This window comes from Callorhinus ursinus, unplaced genomic scaffold (assembly GCF_003265705.2).
Source record: "Callorhinus ursinus isolate GAN/ISIS: 27379988/994484 unplaced genomic scaffold, GSC_fseal_2.0 scaffold13, whole genome shotgun sequence".
In the NCBI taxonomy this organism is placed as follows: Eukaryota; Metazoa; Chordata; class Mammalia; order Carnivora; family Otariidae; genus Callorhinus; species Callorhinus ursinus.
Window position 1 is genome coordinate 15,893,655 of NW_027397075.1, and position 17,298 is coordinate 15,910,952.

The following is a 17,298-nucleotide window of genomic DNA, read 5'->3' on the forward strand; positions in this document are numbered from 1 at the left end:
TGGGGGGAGCTCCCTCCACCCCTCCTCTTCATCCCCACCCATATTATTATTTGTAAACATTTCCAGTTTATCCTTGCGAGATTTTCTTGCAAAAAATAAGCAGAAAACCTACCATGATATGTATACACCATTCTACTTTTTTCTGTTTTCTTTTCCTTTTTATTTGATAAATCCTGGACATCGCTTCACAGCCGCTATTAGGAACTGTCCTCATTCCTTTTTCAGGTCACAGCTCTCTGCTGTGTGGGTTTTCATGGTTTATTCATTCAAGGCCTGAAGATGGACTGCTGTTTCTGGTGGTCAGAAAACTTAAGCTGCCCCAGTGTCTGGTATAGTGGTGTCCGGCTCCCACCCGCACTGCAGAGGGGACCACTGGCAGAGTGTGGTCAAAGTCTTGGATTTTTGTCCATCAGGTAGTTGAGAAGTGGATCTGCGTTTCATTTTTAGTGGTGTTAATTTGCATTTTTCTAATTTTGGGCAAAGTTGAACTCTTTTCCTTTTTTATTTCTGTGAACTGTGATCTGACTATATATCAGATCCGTATCCGCCACTAGATTGTCAGCTCCACGGGGCAGGGGGCTTTGCTTATTTTAGCTGTTGTATTAGAGTCTAGAAAAATGCTCGGGCGGCTTACGTACCAATAAGTGCTTTGTAGGGGAGGAATGGAAGAATGAATGAGGGACTAGATACATTCCTTACGCCTTTCTCGCTACAATCAAGCATAAACCAGGGAAGAGTACAAACTCCAGAGGAAGAAGAGAGTATCCAGGTGGGCCCCAGGGACGGTCAGAGGGGCCAGGTGAGCTCCAGCGCTGAGCCCGGAAGTAATGGCTGAGGGGCGCCCTTTCTGCCACCCCATCGGATCCCGTGTGCCCCCGCCCCACACACCCTGTCTCTCGAGCTGCGCCCTGCGCTCTGAGAGACCTTGGGGTCAGCGCAAAGGATTCCCGCAGCCCTCCTGGTGACCCGGTGCAGCCCCGCCATCCCCCCCACGCCTCTGCCCCCCCCCCCCGCCATGGCCCCAGTGACTACAGAGGCGAGGTGGACGTGCATTCGTTTATTGGCCTGTCAGTGGGATGCTGGAGGGTTCGGGAAAGCCCGCCCTCCGTACGGCGGCCGCGCTCAGCGGTACTTCTCGGTCAGGACGCAGGACACGATGGACAGGAACTTGTCCCAGGCGGTGTGGGCGTCGGCCGTGAAGTCGGCGGGGAAGTGCGAGGCCACGGTGACCAGCAGACAGTGGGACAGGAGCTGAGGGGCGGGAGGGCGGCTCGGTGAGCGGCGCGGGTGCGGGAGCGCGCGCTCTGGGGGTGCGGCGGGGCACCTTCGGCCGAGAGCCGGCCGCTCGCCGCGCTCCTCGGCCCCGCCAGGACCCCAGCCCCCGCGCCCACCTTGAAGTTGACGGGGTCCACGCGCAGAATGTAGGCGTGAAGCTCGCTCAGCTTGGCCAGGGCGCCCGCGATGTTGTCGATGCTCTTGACCGCATCGCCCAGGGCGGCCACCACCTTGGCACCGTGCACGCGCAGGTGCGCGGAGCCCGGGCGCAAGTCCAAGTGCGGGAAGTAGGTCTTGGTCTGGGGGTAGCTGGCGAAGAGCCTGTGAGCGGGCGACAGCCACGCCTGGTGAGGCCGGTGCGGCGCTCCTTGGGCGCAAAACTTACCCGGCGTTGAAAAGCCCCGCGGTTGAAATACGATCAATCACACTTTAACGCAATATTTTAAAGCATAAAAATGAATGCAAACAATTCACGTTGAACAAAGTGTTGTAATTTTACACAAGGACAGGATCCGTATTGCTGATTTTCCCTATTACCCCACGCTCCGCTCCGGCACAGCCGAATCCCACCCCTCACGGTCCCATCATTCAGCGATTGGTTAATTCATTCATTTACTCGTTCCACGGGGGTCTGTGGACACCTGGGGGCCGGGCCCCGTGGAAAAGACAGTCATGTACCCTCCCCACCTGTACCCTCCTCTCCCTGCTCACTGCCTATCATCCACCCCTCCTCACCGGTCCCTCCTCGCTGGCCCCTGTTCTCCCTGGCCCCACACTGTCACCTGGCTCCATCCCAGCCCACCTGGCACTCACCTCTCCAGGGCCTCAGTGCCAATGGCATCCGCCTGAGCGGAGATCTTGTCCCACATGGACAGGATGACGGTCCTCTCTGCCTTGGTCAGAGACATGGTGGTAGCTGAGCTGGGCGTGCTTAGGACAGGCCTCTGTGGTGCTCGACCCCCAGGATCCCTTTATATACACGGAGCCAGGGTGGGGGCCGGGCTGTGGCCATTGGTCTGGAGAGGGGAGAGGGCTGTGGGGGTGGGGTCTCTTATCAGACCCAGTGAGGGTGGGTGGTCAGGGGCTGGTGGCACTGGTGGGGTGAGGGGCCACCCACTCCTACCCGGGGCCTTAGAGAGGGTGTTGGCCACAGCCTGACCAGAGTCCTGAAGCGATAGGGGGCCCAGCCAGCCCAGGAGCTCATGCTTGTGTTTGTAGCCCAGCTCTGACTCTCCTCCTTCATTTCAGAATCACAGAATGGGGGAAGCCAGGATTAACTCAACACACACTGTGCTCGGGCCGGAACATGACGTGTTCTGCCTGCAGTGCTCCTTGGTGGGATCCTGTGTTTAGCACAGCCTGGCCACATGTCCGTCTCCTCTCCCTCTGGTTCTATGATCCCTGGGTTTCCTTGAGAAAGCAATGGTTTTGCTCACCTATCACTGAGGAGAAATGTACTGACGGTCCTCTGAAAAGCTGGGAGAAGTGTCGGATTAATAAAAGGATTCTTCTCATATCATGTGCTATTAGGGGTTGCAGGATTGCTCACCATATTATTGTTGTAACATAATGAAGCAAATATTCCTTTACATTTTATTTTAACATAAAACAGACTCTATGAATTTTGACACATGTATAAATTCATTCACTGCCCCCACAATCAGGACATACAGCAGTTCTATCACCCCCCCAAAAAGAAAACTCCCACCTGCTGCCCCTTTGCAGTCCCACCCTCCACCCACCTGGAATTGGAATCTTGACACACTTTTGGCGAGAATGTAAAATGGTGCAGTGGAAAACAGGCAGTTCCCGAGAAAGTTTGGACACAGGGTTCCCATATGACACAACCATTCCACTCCCAGCTGTAGACCCAAGAGAAATGAAAACATAAGGTCACTCAAAAACTTGTGTGTTCATAGCAACATCATTCATAGTAGCCACGAAGTGCAAACAAGCCCAATGCCCATCAGCTGATGAATGGGTGAATAAAACGTGGTCTAATCCATATGATGAAATAGTATTCAGTCATAAAAATGAAGTACTGGTGTGTGAATGAACCTTGAAAATACACATGTTGTGTGGTTCCTTTCATCTGAAATGTCCAGCAGAGGGTTATCCACAGAGAAAGAAAGTAGATTAGGCTGTTTAGGCCTGGGGGTTGGAGTCGCTGCTTGGGTATGGAATTTCTCTTGAGGTGATGAAAATGTTCTAAAATTGATTGTGGTGGTGGTTGCACAACCCTGCGAATGTACTAAAACACCCTGAACTACACACTTTAAATGAATGAAATGCATGTTATGTGAATTGTATCTCATTGCAGCTGTTTCTAAAAAATCAGTGAAAGCACCCCCTATACCCCATTCCGGTCTTCCCCAGGAAGTAACAGTAGTGAAATCTTTCTCACCTCACCCTTTGACTTCCTGGTGAAGTCACCTGTTGCACGAAACCTGATTCCTGGCAGACCTGTGGGTAGGCACACCAGCATGAAACTTGTACACATTGGGAATGTCTCAGACATTACCAACAAACAAATAGCCCTGCGTGGGGCTGCATAGCATTGATTTTATTTTTTTCCAAAATTTCCAAAAAGAAAAATGCTTTCTTATTTTATGTTGCATTTCTCTGATTATTACTGAGGTGGAGAATTGCACCACTTGATTATTTGCCAGTGCCTGAGAATCACCTTATTGTTTTCCCTGTGGGTTGTTTGTCCTTCTTTGGTGGTTTGGGTGTGTTCTTCTTTTTGAGGGATAGTCACCCTTTATTACAGATTCTGTGAGCCTTTTTCCTAGTCTCATATGTTTTGGTTTTATGTATAATCAGAAGGTTTCTGAGTTCTCCTACAGTTACCAGGAACGTCCCTAGAATGGAAATAAGGGTGCAGCAGCAGGAGGTGAGCCCGAGGGAGCTGGGATGATGGGGAAGGGGAAAGCTCCGTCTGGGGGAAGAGCCAGCTGAGGTCATGGGGGTCTCTCTACCGGGGCACTGCGACTCTGCGAGTACCCACATACGAGGTCCAGGACTCTGGCGCAGGCCTCCTTCCTCCAATTTCCCTGACCGTGCTGCGGCCCCATTGGGCAGTCTCATGACCCCAGGACTTGGAGGAGGAGGTCTGATGTCCAGTGGCTGTCCCTGGGCTGGGCGAAGGCCCAGACTTGGAGGAACCCAGAATTTTCTAATCGCCCCTGCAGGGCCTGCTTCCTGCTAGCAACCTTCATAAGAGCATTTGTTGTTTATTTTTCTGGCCATATGGTTAGTATCTTATCACTGTAATGAGATTGGAATCCATGAAAGGTAAAGGGAAACACCAGAACCCAGGCCACAGAGACCCCAGATGCATCCCTTCCCCGGCTGCCCTAGCAGGGCTCAGGTGCAGGGCTATCCAGGGCTGGACTGGAGAGAGCAGAGGTCTGAATCCCACACCACCCTCATCGGTCTGCCTCATGGGGCTATTACAGAAGTCAGAGCACATTGTCACTCCCTGGCCAGTCCAGTCTGGTGTTGGCAGCTGGAGGGACCTGAGGGTAGGCTGGCCCTGCTTTGGGCCTCCCCATCTGTGAAAGGATTGGGAGCAGGTGGTCTCTAAGTGTGGTCTAGCTCAAAGCCCTCACAGATTCCCGGACAATGATGTGCCCAGGGCCAACCTTTGCTTGTGTCCTCAAACTTCCCTGCTAACACCCCACACCTCTACATCCTCATTTGACACTTTATTTTTTTATTTTTTTTAAAGATTTTATTTATTTATTTGAGAGAGAGAGAATGAGAGACAGAGAGCACGAGAGGGGAGAGGGTCAGAGGGAGAAGCAGACTCCCTGCTGAGCAGGGAGCCCGATGTGGGACTCGATCCCGGGACTCCAGGATCATGACGTGAGCCGAAGGCAGTGGCCCAACCAACTGAGCCACCCAGGCGCCCCTCATTTTACACTTTAATAACTCTGCTTAGTAACCTACTTTTTTTGAAAGTAACTGGATTCTTGGAAACCAAAATTCCTGACCCTTCCACACAACCCGGGTGTCCCCCGGACAGGGCTAGGAAGCCACTTGGCTAGTCAGGCCTTATCAGTCCTGCCACTTGTTCTGGGCCCCATGGAGCTGTCACTGTCTGTCGGAGGGCCAGGGGGGGCTCACATTCCCTATCTTGGACCCACCTTGACCTTTCCACCTTCTCAGCTGCAGTGCTCCTGCCCAGAAAGAATCACCCACTCACAATAGTACTACAAGAATCTTGAATTCATGCTGCCATGTCCTGAGGTCCTATGGTAACAAATTTTTCCTCCTAGCAGTGAAGTGGGGGCTGTTTTTAACCCCCACCTGAGTGGTTGCTAATGTGGAACTGGGGTTTACAAGGTTAATTAACCTGGCCAGGGCCACCCAGGAGCTGCTCTCAGGGGAAGGTCTGTGAACCCCATCACGGCCTTCTGCGGAGTCACCAGGGTCTCTCTGAGCTCAGCCCCAACTACATAAGCTCTGCGTGAGCCCAGGGCTTGGTGTCCAGCCAAGTCCAGCAGGTCTCAGTGTCCTGGAGTGCTGCCCAAGCTCAGGCTCCTTGTGTCACAGGTGGGAGAACCCAGGCCCAGAGACTGAAGAGACTTGCCTGAGCCCCAGAGAGCCAGTAATCTGGCCCACACCAAGCCTAGGTCTCCTCTACCCACTGAGGCTGGTTCCCTCCTTCACCGAAACTTTGAACAATTCATAACCCTCCTGAGCCTCGATTTCCTTATCTTAAAGCATGTAACGATTACAAAAGAAGACTTCTTCCACAGGGAGCTGTGAGGCCTAAACACCCAACACGGAGAGTGTTTGGTGCTGTGCCCAGAATTCAGACAGCACATGACAAATGTCAGCTAAAACCACACCTCACCTCACCTCACACGCAAGACCAGTCCCAGGTGGACTGTTGCCCGGCTTGAAAGACCAAACAGTAAAGTTCTTAGAAAGCTAACATGGAAGGCTCTCTTCACCTCACAATACTTATTTCACTTTTTAGAAAATCAACGTAAAATTCGCAGAATGCAAAATTAATCATTCCAAAGTGAACAATTCAGTGGCATTTTGTATCTTCACCGTGGTGTGCAGCCATCCTCACTGTCTAGTTCCAGAGTATTTTCATCATCCCAAAAGGAAACTCAGTACCCTTTATGCAATTGCTCCCCATTCCCCCCACCCCAGCCCCTGGCACCCACTCATCTGCTTTCTATCTGAATGGACTTGCCTGTCTGGACACTTCATATAAACGGAATCACACATATGTGGTCTTGGGTGTCTGACTTCTTTCACTTAGTATAATGTTCCCAAGGTTCATCCACGCTGGAGCAGGTGTTGGTGCTTTATTTTTTAAAAAAATATTTTTACTGATTTATTTGAAAGAGAGAGAGCACAGAGGGAGAGTCAGAGGGAGAAGCAGACTCCCCGCCGAGCGGAGAGCCCGAGGCAGGACCTGATCCCAGGACCCTGAGATCATGACCTGGGCCGAAGGCAGACGCCCAACCGACTGAGCCACCCAGGCGCCCCCAGCGCTTTATTTTTATGGCTAAATAATATCTCATTGAATGGAAATACCATAATTTGTTTATTCATTCATCCATTGATGGACATTTGGCTTTTGTAAATAGAAGGTGCAACATTTTTAAATAGGACCAAAAAATAACTAAATTTGACTACATTAAAATGATAAACTGTTCAACCATAAAGAGGATTAAGAGAGTGGAGTCAGGGGCTCCTGGGTGGCTCAGTCGGTTAAGTGTCTGCCTTTGGCTCGGGTCATGATCCCGGGGTCCCGGGATCGAGCCCTGCGTTGGGCTCCCTGCTCAGAGCGGGTCTGTTTCTCTCTCCCCCTCTGCCCCTCTCCCCTCCCCTGCCTCCTGGCTTGCTCTTTCACTTGCTCTCTCTCTCGAATAAATAAATAAAATCTTTATTTTATTTGGTGGGCTGCACATATTTCACAATGAAAAAAAGTAAAAAAAAAAATAATGGAATGTTTGGCCATAACAATGGTTTGTGGGGCTTGGAAGTTTCAGGAACAAAGAGGCCTCCAGTGGCTTCCTCTCCTTTTTGAGGCCAAGGATCGGGTGGAGTTTCTGCCAGGAGGGAGAGGAGGCCCTGAGGCCTGATGGGAGGTGAGGACCATCCCCCCTAGGGGAGGCAGCTTCCTGGGAGTGCCATCCTGAGGTCCACGGTCATTACCTTCTGTGAGGAGACAGGGCAGCCCAGCAGTGTCCACACACCACAGCTGGAGGCACATCCCTCACAGGCACATCCCTTCTCTGTGCTTCACCCCAGGCCTCCAGACTCCCTGCCTCTGTCTGGCCTTCCCTCTGACCCTCTGTCTCTTCTTTCTCACTCACTCATTCTGTTTTCTTTGCCAGTCTGTCTGCTTATCTCTGTCTCTCTCCCTGCCTCTCCCTGTTTCTCTCCTTTCTAGAAGCAGAAGCTTTGGGCACAGCCACACCCCCTTACTGTAGGCCCACGTGCCTTCTGAACCAAGCAACAGCAAGAGACGACCAAGGAGGGCTGGGCTCATCTCAGTCTGGAATGGACCCACAGAGGCACCGCCACACTCAGGCAGACACCCTAGAGCCCTCTGGGGTCGGCAGCGGCACGGCCCAGGACAGTTAGCAAACAATCAGAAAGCCAGGGGAGGGCTTTCTCCCTTAGGAGAGGGGAACCTTGCCTCATAAGGAGAGGGGGCAGCTGTGACATGTAAATAAGGGAGAGGCCAGGATGGAGAAGGACCCAGTCGGTGTTGGAAAGAGCGTCTGGGAAGGCCGACTTCACCTCCAGGACGCACACAGGTACCTGCAGCCAGAGAGAGACCCCGACCTTGTCTGCTGAGCTGAGTATCCATCAGATGCTGCCCTTGCTCTCAATCCCTGAAGACCTCACCATCTCACATCTCGGGCATGGAAGAAATGAGCACCATAACACGAGTAAAACGCCAGCACAGTGTCCCGCACACAGAAGGTGGTCAATACTGGCTGACGTCTAGACACATATTTTCCATTGCACAGGGCTTGTCTAAACCAGATTTTTCTCTACGAATAGTTCAGCAAAATATCTGTGATCAAAACTCCCTATAGAGGAAACATTTGCTTCTGGTTCTAAAAAGTCCAGCAGGATTTTGTGCAGATATCTCTTTGGCTGACTCTAAAATTCGCATGAAAAGGCCAAGGAAATAAAGAATAAAGTGGGAGGAATGATATTACACACTCCTTTCACAGCTGTATTGAGATATAATTCACATAGCATGCACTTCACTCATTCACTCGTTTAAAGTGTGCAGTTCGGAGGTGCCTGGGTGGCTCAGTTGGATGGGTGACTGACTCTTGATTTCGGCTCAGGTCATGATCTCTGGGTTGAGAGACTGAGTCCCGAGATGGGCTCTACACTCAGTGTGGAGTCTGCTTGTCCCTCTCCCTCCCTCTCTCCTTCCCCTCTGCCCCTTCCCCTGCTCACCCATGTGTGCATGCTCTCTCTCTCTCTCAAATAAATAAAATACATAAAATCTTTTTAAAAATAAAGTGTGCAGTTCAGGGTGTTTTAGTACATTCAGAGGGTTGTGCAACCATCACCACAATCAATTTTAGAACATTTTCATCACCCCAAGAGAAACTCCATACCCAAGCAGCCACACCCTCCAACCCCCAGGCCTAAACAGCCTAATCTTCTTTCTTTCTCTCAAATAACCCTGTTTTGGACATTTCAGATGAATGGAACCACACAACATGTATATTTTCAAGGTTCATTCACACACCAGTACTTCATTTTTATGACTGAATACTATTTCATCGTATGGATTAGACCACGTTTTATTCACCCATTCATCAGCTGATGGGCATTGGGCTTGTTTGCACTTCGTGGCTACTATGAATGATGTTGCTATGAACACACAAGTTTTTGAGTGACCTTATGTTTTCATTTCTCTTGGGTCTACAGCTGGGAGTGGAATGGTTGTGTCATATGGGAACCCTGTGTCCAACCTTTCTCGGGAACTGCCTGTTTTTCATGGCAGCTGCACCATTTTACATTCTCGCCAACAGTGTGTCAAGATTTCAATTCCACCTGCTTGCCAACACCTGTTATTTTGTCTTTCTGATTACAGCTGTCCTAGTGGGTGTGAAGTGGTATCTGTTTTTGGCTTTGATTTGCATTTCCCTAATGAGTAATGATGTGGAGCATCCTTTCATGAGCTTACTGGCCATTTATCTGTATTCTTTGGAGGAATGTCCTTTCACATCCTTTGCCCACTTTTCTTTTCCCTTCCTTCCTTCTTCCCTCCCTCCCTCCCTTTCTAGCATATATAGCTATATATATATTGGATCTCTACACCCAAGGCGTGGCTCAAAATCACGACCCCGAGATCAAGACTCATACACTAGGGACTGAGCCAGCCAGGAGCCCTCTTCGACCATTTTTCAATTGGTTGTCTTTATTGATGAGCTGTAAGTTTTTTTTTTTTTTAAGATTTTATTTATTTGATAGAGAAACAGCGAGAGAGAACACAAGCAGGGGGAGTGGGAGAGGGAGCAGCAGGCTTCCCGTGGAGCAGGGAGCCCGATGCGGGGCTCAATCCGAGGACCCCAGGATCATGACCTGAGCCGAAGGCAGACGCTTAAGGACTGAGCCACCCAGGCACCCCTATAAGTTTCTTTTTGTTAATATAGTCTGGATACAATTCCCTTATACGATTTGCAAATCTTTTCTCTCATTCTGTGGGTGCTCTTTTTACTTTCTTTGGTGGTGCCCTTTGAAGAATAGAAGGTTTTAATTTGGTAAGTCCACTTAATTTTTTTCTTTAGTTGCTTGAGCATTTGGTGTCTTATCTGAGAACCCTTGCCTAGCCCAAGAACCGGAGGGTTTACTCCTACGTTTTCTTGTAAGAGTTTTATGCTGTTAGCTCTTACATTTAGGTCTATGATCCATTCATTGAAGAGTTGTTTTTTTTTTCCTTTTTTACTTTAGTTCTTTACATGTCTCAAATCGAAACTTCCGGCTCAAGGCAAGCGCTACTCTCCCATTCACGCTGGTGGGTGGGTCCCTTTGCCCCACGCGGCAAGCACACGGCCCGCGCATGCGCTCAACATCCCGCGAAGCCCCACCCCCGCGCGTGCGCACAGGTCGCCTGCGCCTGCGCCGACGGCCCCTGTCCGCGCGCAGCCGCATTCTGCGCTGTCGCTTGGCCGTGTAGGCGACGTGTTGGGAGCTTGCCGGGCCGTGGGTGGTGGTCCGTGGCTTTGGAAGCTCCGGGGGTCCCGTCCGCCTGGCTCCCGGCGCCCCACGTTTCCACTGCCTTGGGCGCGTCCTGGTCAGGGCCCTTCAGCCCCGCCCTGGGCGCGTCGTCGCCCGAGCCTTCCGCCCTCCGGCCCATCCTCCTCAGGTTCTCCCCCTGCCGCCCCCGGCGCGTCCTCCTCAAGCACCCGCGCCTCGTCCCGGCGGGTCCTCCTCGGGGCCCCCGGCCTGCCTCCGCCCCCTCCGCTCCCCTCCGTGTCCCTCCCCGTCCCACCCGGTCCCGGCCGGTCCTCTTCGGGGCCTCCGCCCCCGCCGCCCCCACTCCGTGTCCCTCCCCGTCCCCGTCCCCGTCCCCACCCGGTCCCGGCCCGCCTCCGCCCCGGGCCCCTCCCCGTCCCCGTCCCCACCCGGTCCCGGCCCGCCTCCGCCCCGGGCCCCTCCCCGTCCCCGCCCGGTCCGGGCCCGACCTCCTCGGGGCCCCCCGCCCGCCTCCGCCCACGGCAGGATGGGCGACAACACCAGCCCCATCAGCGTGATTCTGGTGAGCTCGGGCAGCAGGGGCAATAAGCTGCTGTTCAGGTACCCCTTCCAGAGAAGCCAGGAGCACCCGGCGTCCCAGACAAGTAAGTGAGCGCGGGCGGAGACCCCCTGCCCTCCCCGCCTCGCACGTTCAAATGCAAGTCCTGGACTTTCTTCTTTTCCCGAGGATGTAGCCGATGCCTGCTCGGTGCAGAATATTTGGAAAGTACGGAAAAGTAAAACCAGAGAAAAATCCCTCGTAATTCAACATGCCCAAGCCACTGTTGCCAACGTTCAGCCATGTCTCCAGCCCTTTAAGAATATATATAAGCATCGTGTGAATGTATTCAGCTTGAAAAAAATGTGACAGTACAGATACAGGTCAAGTGTTCTTCGGACCCCCCCCCCCAGTTCTGCTCCTTCGCCATCGCGGGGGTAACCACCTGCCCTTTTGGCACTTGTCTCCCCTGTGCAGCTACGTATAGAATGTATTGTTCTGCAGGCGCTGTCTTTTCCTTGGAGCACTTGCAGTGTATAAAAAGATCCCCCTCACTCACATACCCTTTCCCTGGGGACAGACGCTTAGGTTGCTTGCACTTTTTCACTATCGTGAAGGTGAAGTTCCTCATTTATGTTTTGTTTTAAAATTACTTTTTAAATTTGTTAGCATGGGACACAGTTTTAAAGGTACTAAGGGGTATAGTTGACGGGAACGTCCTTTCCTACCGTTGAACCCCAGCCACTCCTTTCCCCTTGTACGGGCAGGTGCTGTTACCATTTTCCTGTGTGTTTTCCCAGAACCTTCCGTGTAAATACAAGCATGTGCACACATTTTCTTTTCTTTTTAAAATTATGTGCTTTTTATTTTTATTTTTATTTTTTTTGTTTTTAAGATTTTATTTAATTTTTTGAGAGAGAGAGAGAGAGAAAGCACATGAGAGGGGGGAGGGTCAGAGGGAGAAGCAGGCTCCCCGCTGAGCAGGGAGCCCGATGCGGGACTCGATCCCGGGACTCCAGGATCATGACCTGAGCCGAAGGCAGTCGCTGAACCAACTGAGCCACCCAGGCGCCCGAAAATTATGTGCTTTTTAAAAAGTTTTATTTTTAGTGATCACTACACCCCGTGTGGGGCTTGAACCCAGGATCCTGAGGTCAAGCGTCCCGTGCTCTTCCGACTGAGCCAGCCAGGTGCACCCACGTGCTTTATTTTCTAAGCAGAAGTGAACACACGATAACACGGTTCTGCCCTGTTATTTCCATATTCACTTTACATCTTGGATATAGATTTAGAATCACGATCAGAATCGTGGGATGAACATACTGTGATTTATTTATTTAGTCTTGTCTGTTGATGGGCATTTAAGTTGCTTCCAAACTTTGGCTAATACAAACAGTGTGAATGTCTTTTCTGTATACAGTATCATTTTTCACAATATGGGATCAATTTCCCAAAGTGGGATGGTTGGATCTAGGGGATAAGGAACATATTTATTTTTAGTAAATCAGATTTTTCTATCTTTGTTAATGGGATGGGTGAAAAATTGTCTCTGAAAGTGGTTTTCTGGGTTTTTGTTTTGTGTTTTGAGAGAGGGGGAGAGAGATGGCACGTGAGCGAGTGGGCATGCCCTGGGGGTGGTGGGAGGGGGGCAGAGGGAGAGAGAACCCCAAGCAGGCTCTGTGTTCAGCGTGGAGCCCAACGCAGGGCTCGATCTCACGACCCTGAGAGCATGACCTGAGCCGAACTCAAGAGTTGGACGCTTAACCAGTTGAGCCCCCCAGGTGTCCTGAAAGTGGTTTTGATGCACATGTGTCTTATGACTGAGAGTGAGCATGTTTTCCTCTCCTCAGAGCCGTTTGGATTTCCTTTAGCATCCAGCTCACTTACAATCGTCACCTAATTTCTTTCTTTTCTTTTTTTCTAAAGATTTTATTTATTTATTTGACACAGAGAGAGACAGCGAGAGAGGGAACACAAGCAGGGGGAGTGGGAGAGGGAGAAGCAGGCCTCCCGCCGAGCGGGGAGCCCGATGCGGGGCTCGATCCCAGGACCCTGGGATCATGACCCGAGCCGAAGGCAGTTGCTTAACCAACTGAGCCACCCAGGCGCCCCAACCTTTGCCTAATTTCATCGTGGGTTGAGTTTTCCCCTATAGATTTGAAGGGGCTCTTTATATATCTAGGGTAAAAATAGGCCTTTGTGACAAAGCCGTATGTTCTTATAGCCAGTTTGCCTCTGTGTAGTTCTTGCTACGTAGTTTTGGTTTTTATGGAGTCAAGTTTTTATTCTGTTCTTTTGTGGTTTCTGAGTTTTGTTAAACGTAGGAAGGTCTTCTGCTCTCTAAGATCATGAACAAAAAGAAATAAGAGACTCTTGAGTTTTCCTTTCTCTTATTTATTATCTTTTTTTTTTTTTTTTAAGACTTTATTTATGGGCGCCTGGGTGGCTCAGTTGGTTGAGCGACTGCCTTTGGCTCAGGTCATGATCCTGGAGTCCCTGGATCGAGTCCCGCATCGGGCTCCCTGCTCGGCAGGGAGTCGGCTTCTCCCTCTGCCCCTCCCCCGCCATGTGCTTTCTTTGTCTCTCATTCTCTCTCTCTCTCTCAAAAATAAATAAATAAATCTTTAAAAAAAATGAAGACTTTATTTATTTGACAGAGAGATAGCAAGAGCAGGAACACAAGCAGGGGGAGTGGGAGAGGGAGAAGCAGGCTCCCTGCGGAGCAGGGAGCCCGATGTGGGGCTCCATCCCAGGACCCTGGGATCATGACCCGGGCGGAAGGCCGACGCTTAACGACTGAGCCACCCAGGCACCCCTATTATCTTGTTTTTTTAAATGTGTTTATCTTGGTGTAAGGTGGAGGCTCCTGCTAGGAGTTGGTGTCTTCTTCACACTTGCAAGAGTTGTTTGTGCATGTCCAGGAGCACTGTGAGCAGGTGCTGTGCTGAGTGAGGAAGGGTGTGGGGACCCGGGGCCCCACAGCTGCAGAGTGGTTGGTTCAGGAGCCACCATAATTTCCTTTTCCTGATTGATTCTTCTTTATCACACATTAATTCCATGTTTATTTGAGTTTATTTTGACCTTTCTTATTTCTCCCAGTGATATGGGTTCCGCACCAGTGAATTATTGTAACTTTACACTGTGTTATACTTTCGATAGGATTAGTCACTGACCATTACTTCTCTTTTTCAGCATTACCCAGGCTGTTTGTGCTTACTGTTCCCTTGGAACATTATTAGTACTGAATGTATTGGGCCCTACTCCCAAACTGTCCTTGTGAGGGTCATGTTAAAATGGATGGGTTAACTGGGAACAAGTGGCATCTTTGTGTTCATCCCCCTACTCAAGGGCATAGCATGTCTTCTTTTTGTTTGTGTCTCCCTTGCTAGCATTTCTGATTTTCCTCATGGACCTCTTGCCTGTGATGAACTTCTTAAGTTCATCCCAGGGTCTTTATTACTCTGGTAAGGTATGTGAAGGATCCTGGCATACGGACATTTAAAAATTCTTCCTTTTGCGTATGCTTTTTCTGACCTAGTTGTCATCATATACTGAGAGGGTCTGTGTGTGTGCATGTGTGTAATCCTTTTTAAAAAAAAACTAAACTAAATACAGTAGCAAAAACATTTGCTGTTATCGTAACTTCTTGGAAAATACAACTTTTTAAAAAAATATTTATTTATTTGATGGGGCGCCTGGGTGGCTCAGTTGGTTAAGTGTCTGCCTTCGGCTCAGGTCATGATCCCCGGGTCCTGGGATCAAGGCCTGGGGCTGTGGGGCTCCCTGCTCAGTGGAGAGTCTGCTTCTCCCTCTCCCTCTGCTCCTCCCCCTGCTTGTGTGCTTTCTCTCGCTCACTCTTTCTCTCAAATAAGTAAATAAAATCTTTAAAAAAATTATTTGGTAGCGGGGCACCTGGGTGGCTCAGTTGGTTAAGCGACTGCCTTTGGCTCAGGTCATGATCCCCGAGTCCTGGGATCGAGTCCCGTGTCGGGCTCCCGGCTCAGCGGGGAGCCTGCTTCTCCCTTTGGCCCTCTCCCCTCTCATGCTGTTTCTCTCTCTCTCTCTCCCTCCCTCTCTCTCTCTCAAATAAATAAATAAATAAAATCTTTTAAAAAAATTATTTGGTAGAGCGTGTGAGCACAGGAAGGGAGGGAGGGGCAGAGGGAGAGAATCTTCAAGTGGACTCCCTGCTGAGCATGGAGCAATCTCAGGACAGTGAGATCATGACCTGAGCTGAAACCAGGAGTTGGTCACTTCACTGACTGAACGATCCAGTCACTCTGGAAACCATAACTTTTTTGAAAAAATTTTTGTTATGGTAAAAAATATGTAACATAAAATTGGCCATTTTAACCATTTTTAAGTTTACAATTCAGTAACATTAGTTACATTCACCATAATTAAGTCGCTGTTATGCAGCTATCATCACTGTGTAGTTCCAGAACTTTTCATCACCCCAAACTGAAATTCGTAACCATTAGGCAATAACCCTGTTTCCTCTGTTCTCAGCCTCTGGTAACCTCTAATCTATTTTCTGTCTTTGTGAGTTTGCCCACTGCAGATATTCCATATAGGTGTGGTATTTGTCCTTTTGTGTCTGGTTTCCTTCACCTAGCATAATGTTTTCAAGTTCTCCATGTTCTAACATGTATCAGAACTCCGTACCTTTTTATGGCCACTGTGTATATATACCACATTTTAGAATCCATCACTTTTTTTTTTTAAAGATTTTATTTATTATTTGACAGAGAAAGACACAGTGAGAGAGGGAACACAAGCAGGGGGGAGTGGGAGAGGGAGAAGCAGGCTTCCCGCCGAGCAGGGAGCCCGATGCGGGGCTCGATCCCAGGACCCTGGGATCATGACCTGAGCCGAAGGCAGACGCTTAACTGACTAAGCCACCCAGGCGCCCCTAGAATCCATCACTTTTAATGCATCCACCATCCCCCGGTAGGTGGACGGATCCTGATTTCTCAGCCACTCTCCCCTTTTTGCCCTCACTCAGATAAGCCTCGTAGCAGATACGCCGTCAACAACACTGGAGACCATGCAGACGACCAGGATGGTGATTCCAGGTAAGGGCTTTGCAGTCACGCTGCGATGGGGCTAGTCCTGCCCCCAGGCCTGTTGACCCACAGGTTTTCTCCCGTGAGAAACCTGGTGTCCTTTTTTTTTCTATTTGGTGGGTGTTTCAGGTTGTGCAGAGCTGGTAATTGTGCTGCCAATGCCTGACTTGCTGTGGTCACAGGTTCCAGCTGTGGAACCTGGTTGGTTGGTAAAACAGACTGGAGGACGGACGAGGCCAGAGCGAACGTTTGTCTTCTGTGAGAGGAACAGAGAGGAGAGCAGACTCCGGTGCTGTCCTCAGACCTGACTCCTCAGGCATGTGCCCAGAGGTCGCACGGAGGGGCTTGGGTGCAGCGCGGCCTGTTCAGGTGGTGCTGTGGGCTGAGAGCCAGGGCTGATGTGACCCTTGCTCTTTTAGGGCATAGATGAAGGGCTGGTCTTGTTCCTTCCTGTGTGTGCTCCCTCCGCTTTTTCTGGGATGTGCTATCAGGGTGGCAAACATCACACATGACTACTTCTGCCTTATGTTTGTTTTAAAGCTTAGTTAATGGTAACGCAGGCCCAGCTGAAGGAGGAAGGGTTGTAAACTGCCTGTCCTGGGTGCCTCTAAACACAGCTGGGGCATGAGTGAGGGAAAGGACTCGGCCTCCACCGTCCTGTGGCCGCAGAGCCGAGGCCCCCACCTGGGCCTTTGCCATGGAGTGAACTTTGCATGCAGTGCCATGGAGTACAGCCTCCCTCAGTTCTCTTGACAAGGCACCACACCTGCCATGGTATTATGCAGTTCCATGAGTGTGGTTTTTGTCCTTTCTTGTGAGGGTATCGGGGCCTCTGGCATGACCAGTGACTGTCTCTGAGGGCAGCCAGCTTTGAAGGAGAGACCAGCAGGGGGGCGGGGTAGGGGGTGTGGGGGACTGTTGGACGTCCATGGGTTGTTCTGCTTGATGTAGAGGCTGTGGTCACCTTGTCCTCTGAGGCTGGCCACTTGGAGCAAACTCTTGTTTGTTCCAGGTGCATAGAAAGCTTTTTGCCCCGTGCATTTTGTCCTCCACCTGTGGCATAGGTTCCTTTAGAGCAGGGCTGGCCCCCTGCCTGCCGATCTCCAGGCTTCACAGATGGGAGGCTCAGGCTGCTGAAAATGCAGAAAGTGCCCTTGGAACAGTCTATTTGGGTTTCCTAGGAGGCTGGCAGCGCCTGACTCCTGCAGTTAACTC

The 17,298-nt window shown here is 50.6% G+C and overlaps 2 protein-coding genes across 8 annotated transcripts in view; one reads left to right on the forward strand and one right to left on the reverse strand.

Annotated features, from left to right (window-relative positions):
* Positions 1–1,042: 1,042 nt before the first annotated feature.
* LOC112828904 (hemoglobin subunit zeta-like) lies at positions 1,043–2,237 on the reverse strand. Its single transcript, XM_025878178.2, has 3 exons — positions 2,089–2,237; positions 1,392–1,596; positions 1,043–1,251 (listed from the first exon to the last, which is right to left on the reverse strand). The coding sequence occupies exons 1-3, from the start codon at positions 2,181–2,183 to the stop codon at positions 1,123–1,125; spliced, it is 429 nt and encodes a 142-aa protein (XP_025733963.1). The 5' UTR covers positions 2,184–2,237; the 3' UTR covers positions 1,043–1,122.
* An 8,193-nt stretch (positions 2,238–10,430) lies between these two features.
* NPRL3 (NPR3 like, GATOR1 complex subunit) overlaps positions 10,431–17,298 on the forward strand; it is a 38,277-nt gene continuing 31,409 nt past the window's right edge. For 2 of the 7 annotated variants that reach the window (XM_073899799.1, XM_025877509.2), the window contains exons 1-3: positions 10,431–11,123; positions 11,207–11,245; positions 16,023–16,092. In XM_073899799.1, coding sequence (XP_073755900.1) covers positions 11,006–11,123; positions 11,207–11,245; positions 16,023–16,092 — 227 coding nt within the window. In that variant the 5' untranslated portion in view covers positions 10,431–11,005. The remainder of the gene's footprint in view (positions 11,124–11,206; positions 11,246–16,022; positions 16,093–17,298) is intronic. The other 5 variants (XM_073899800.1, XM_025877510.2, XM_073899801.1 and 2 more) reach the window with 4 other exon arrangements.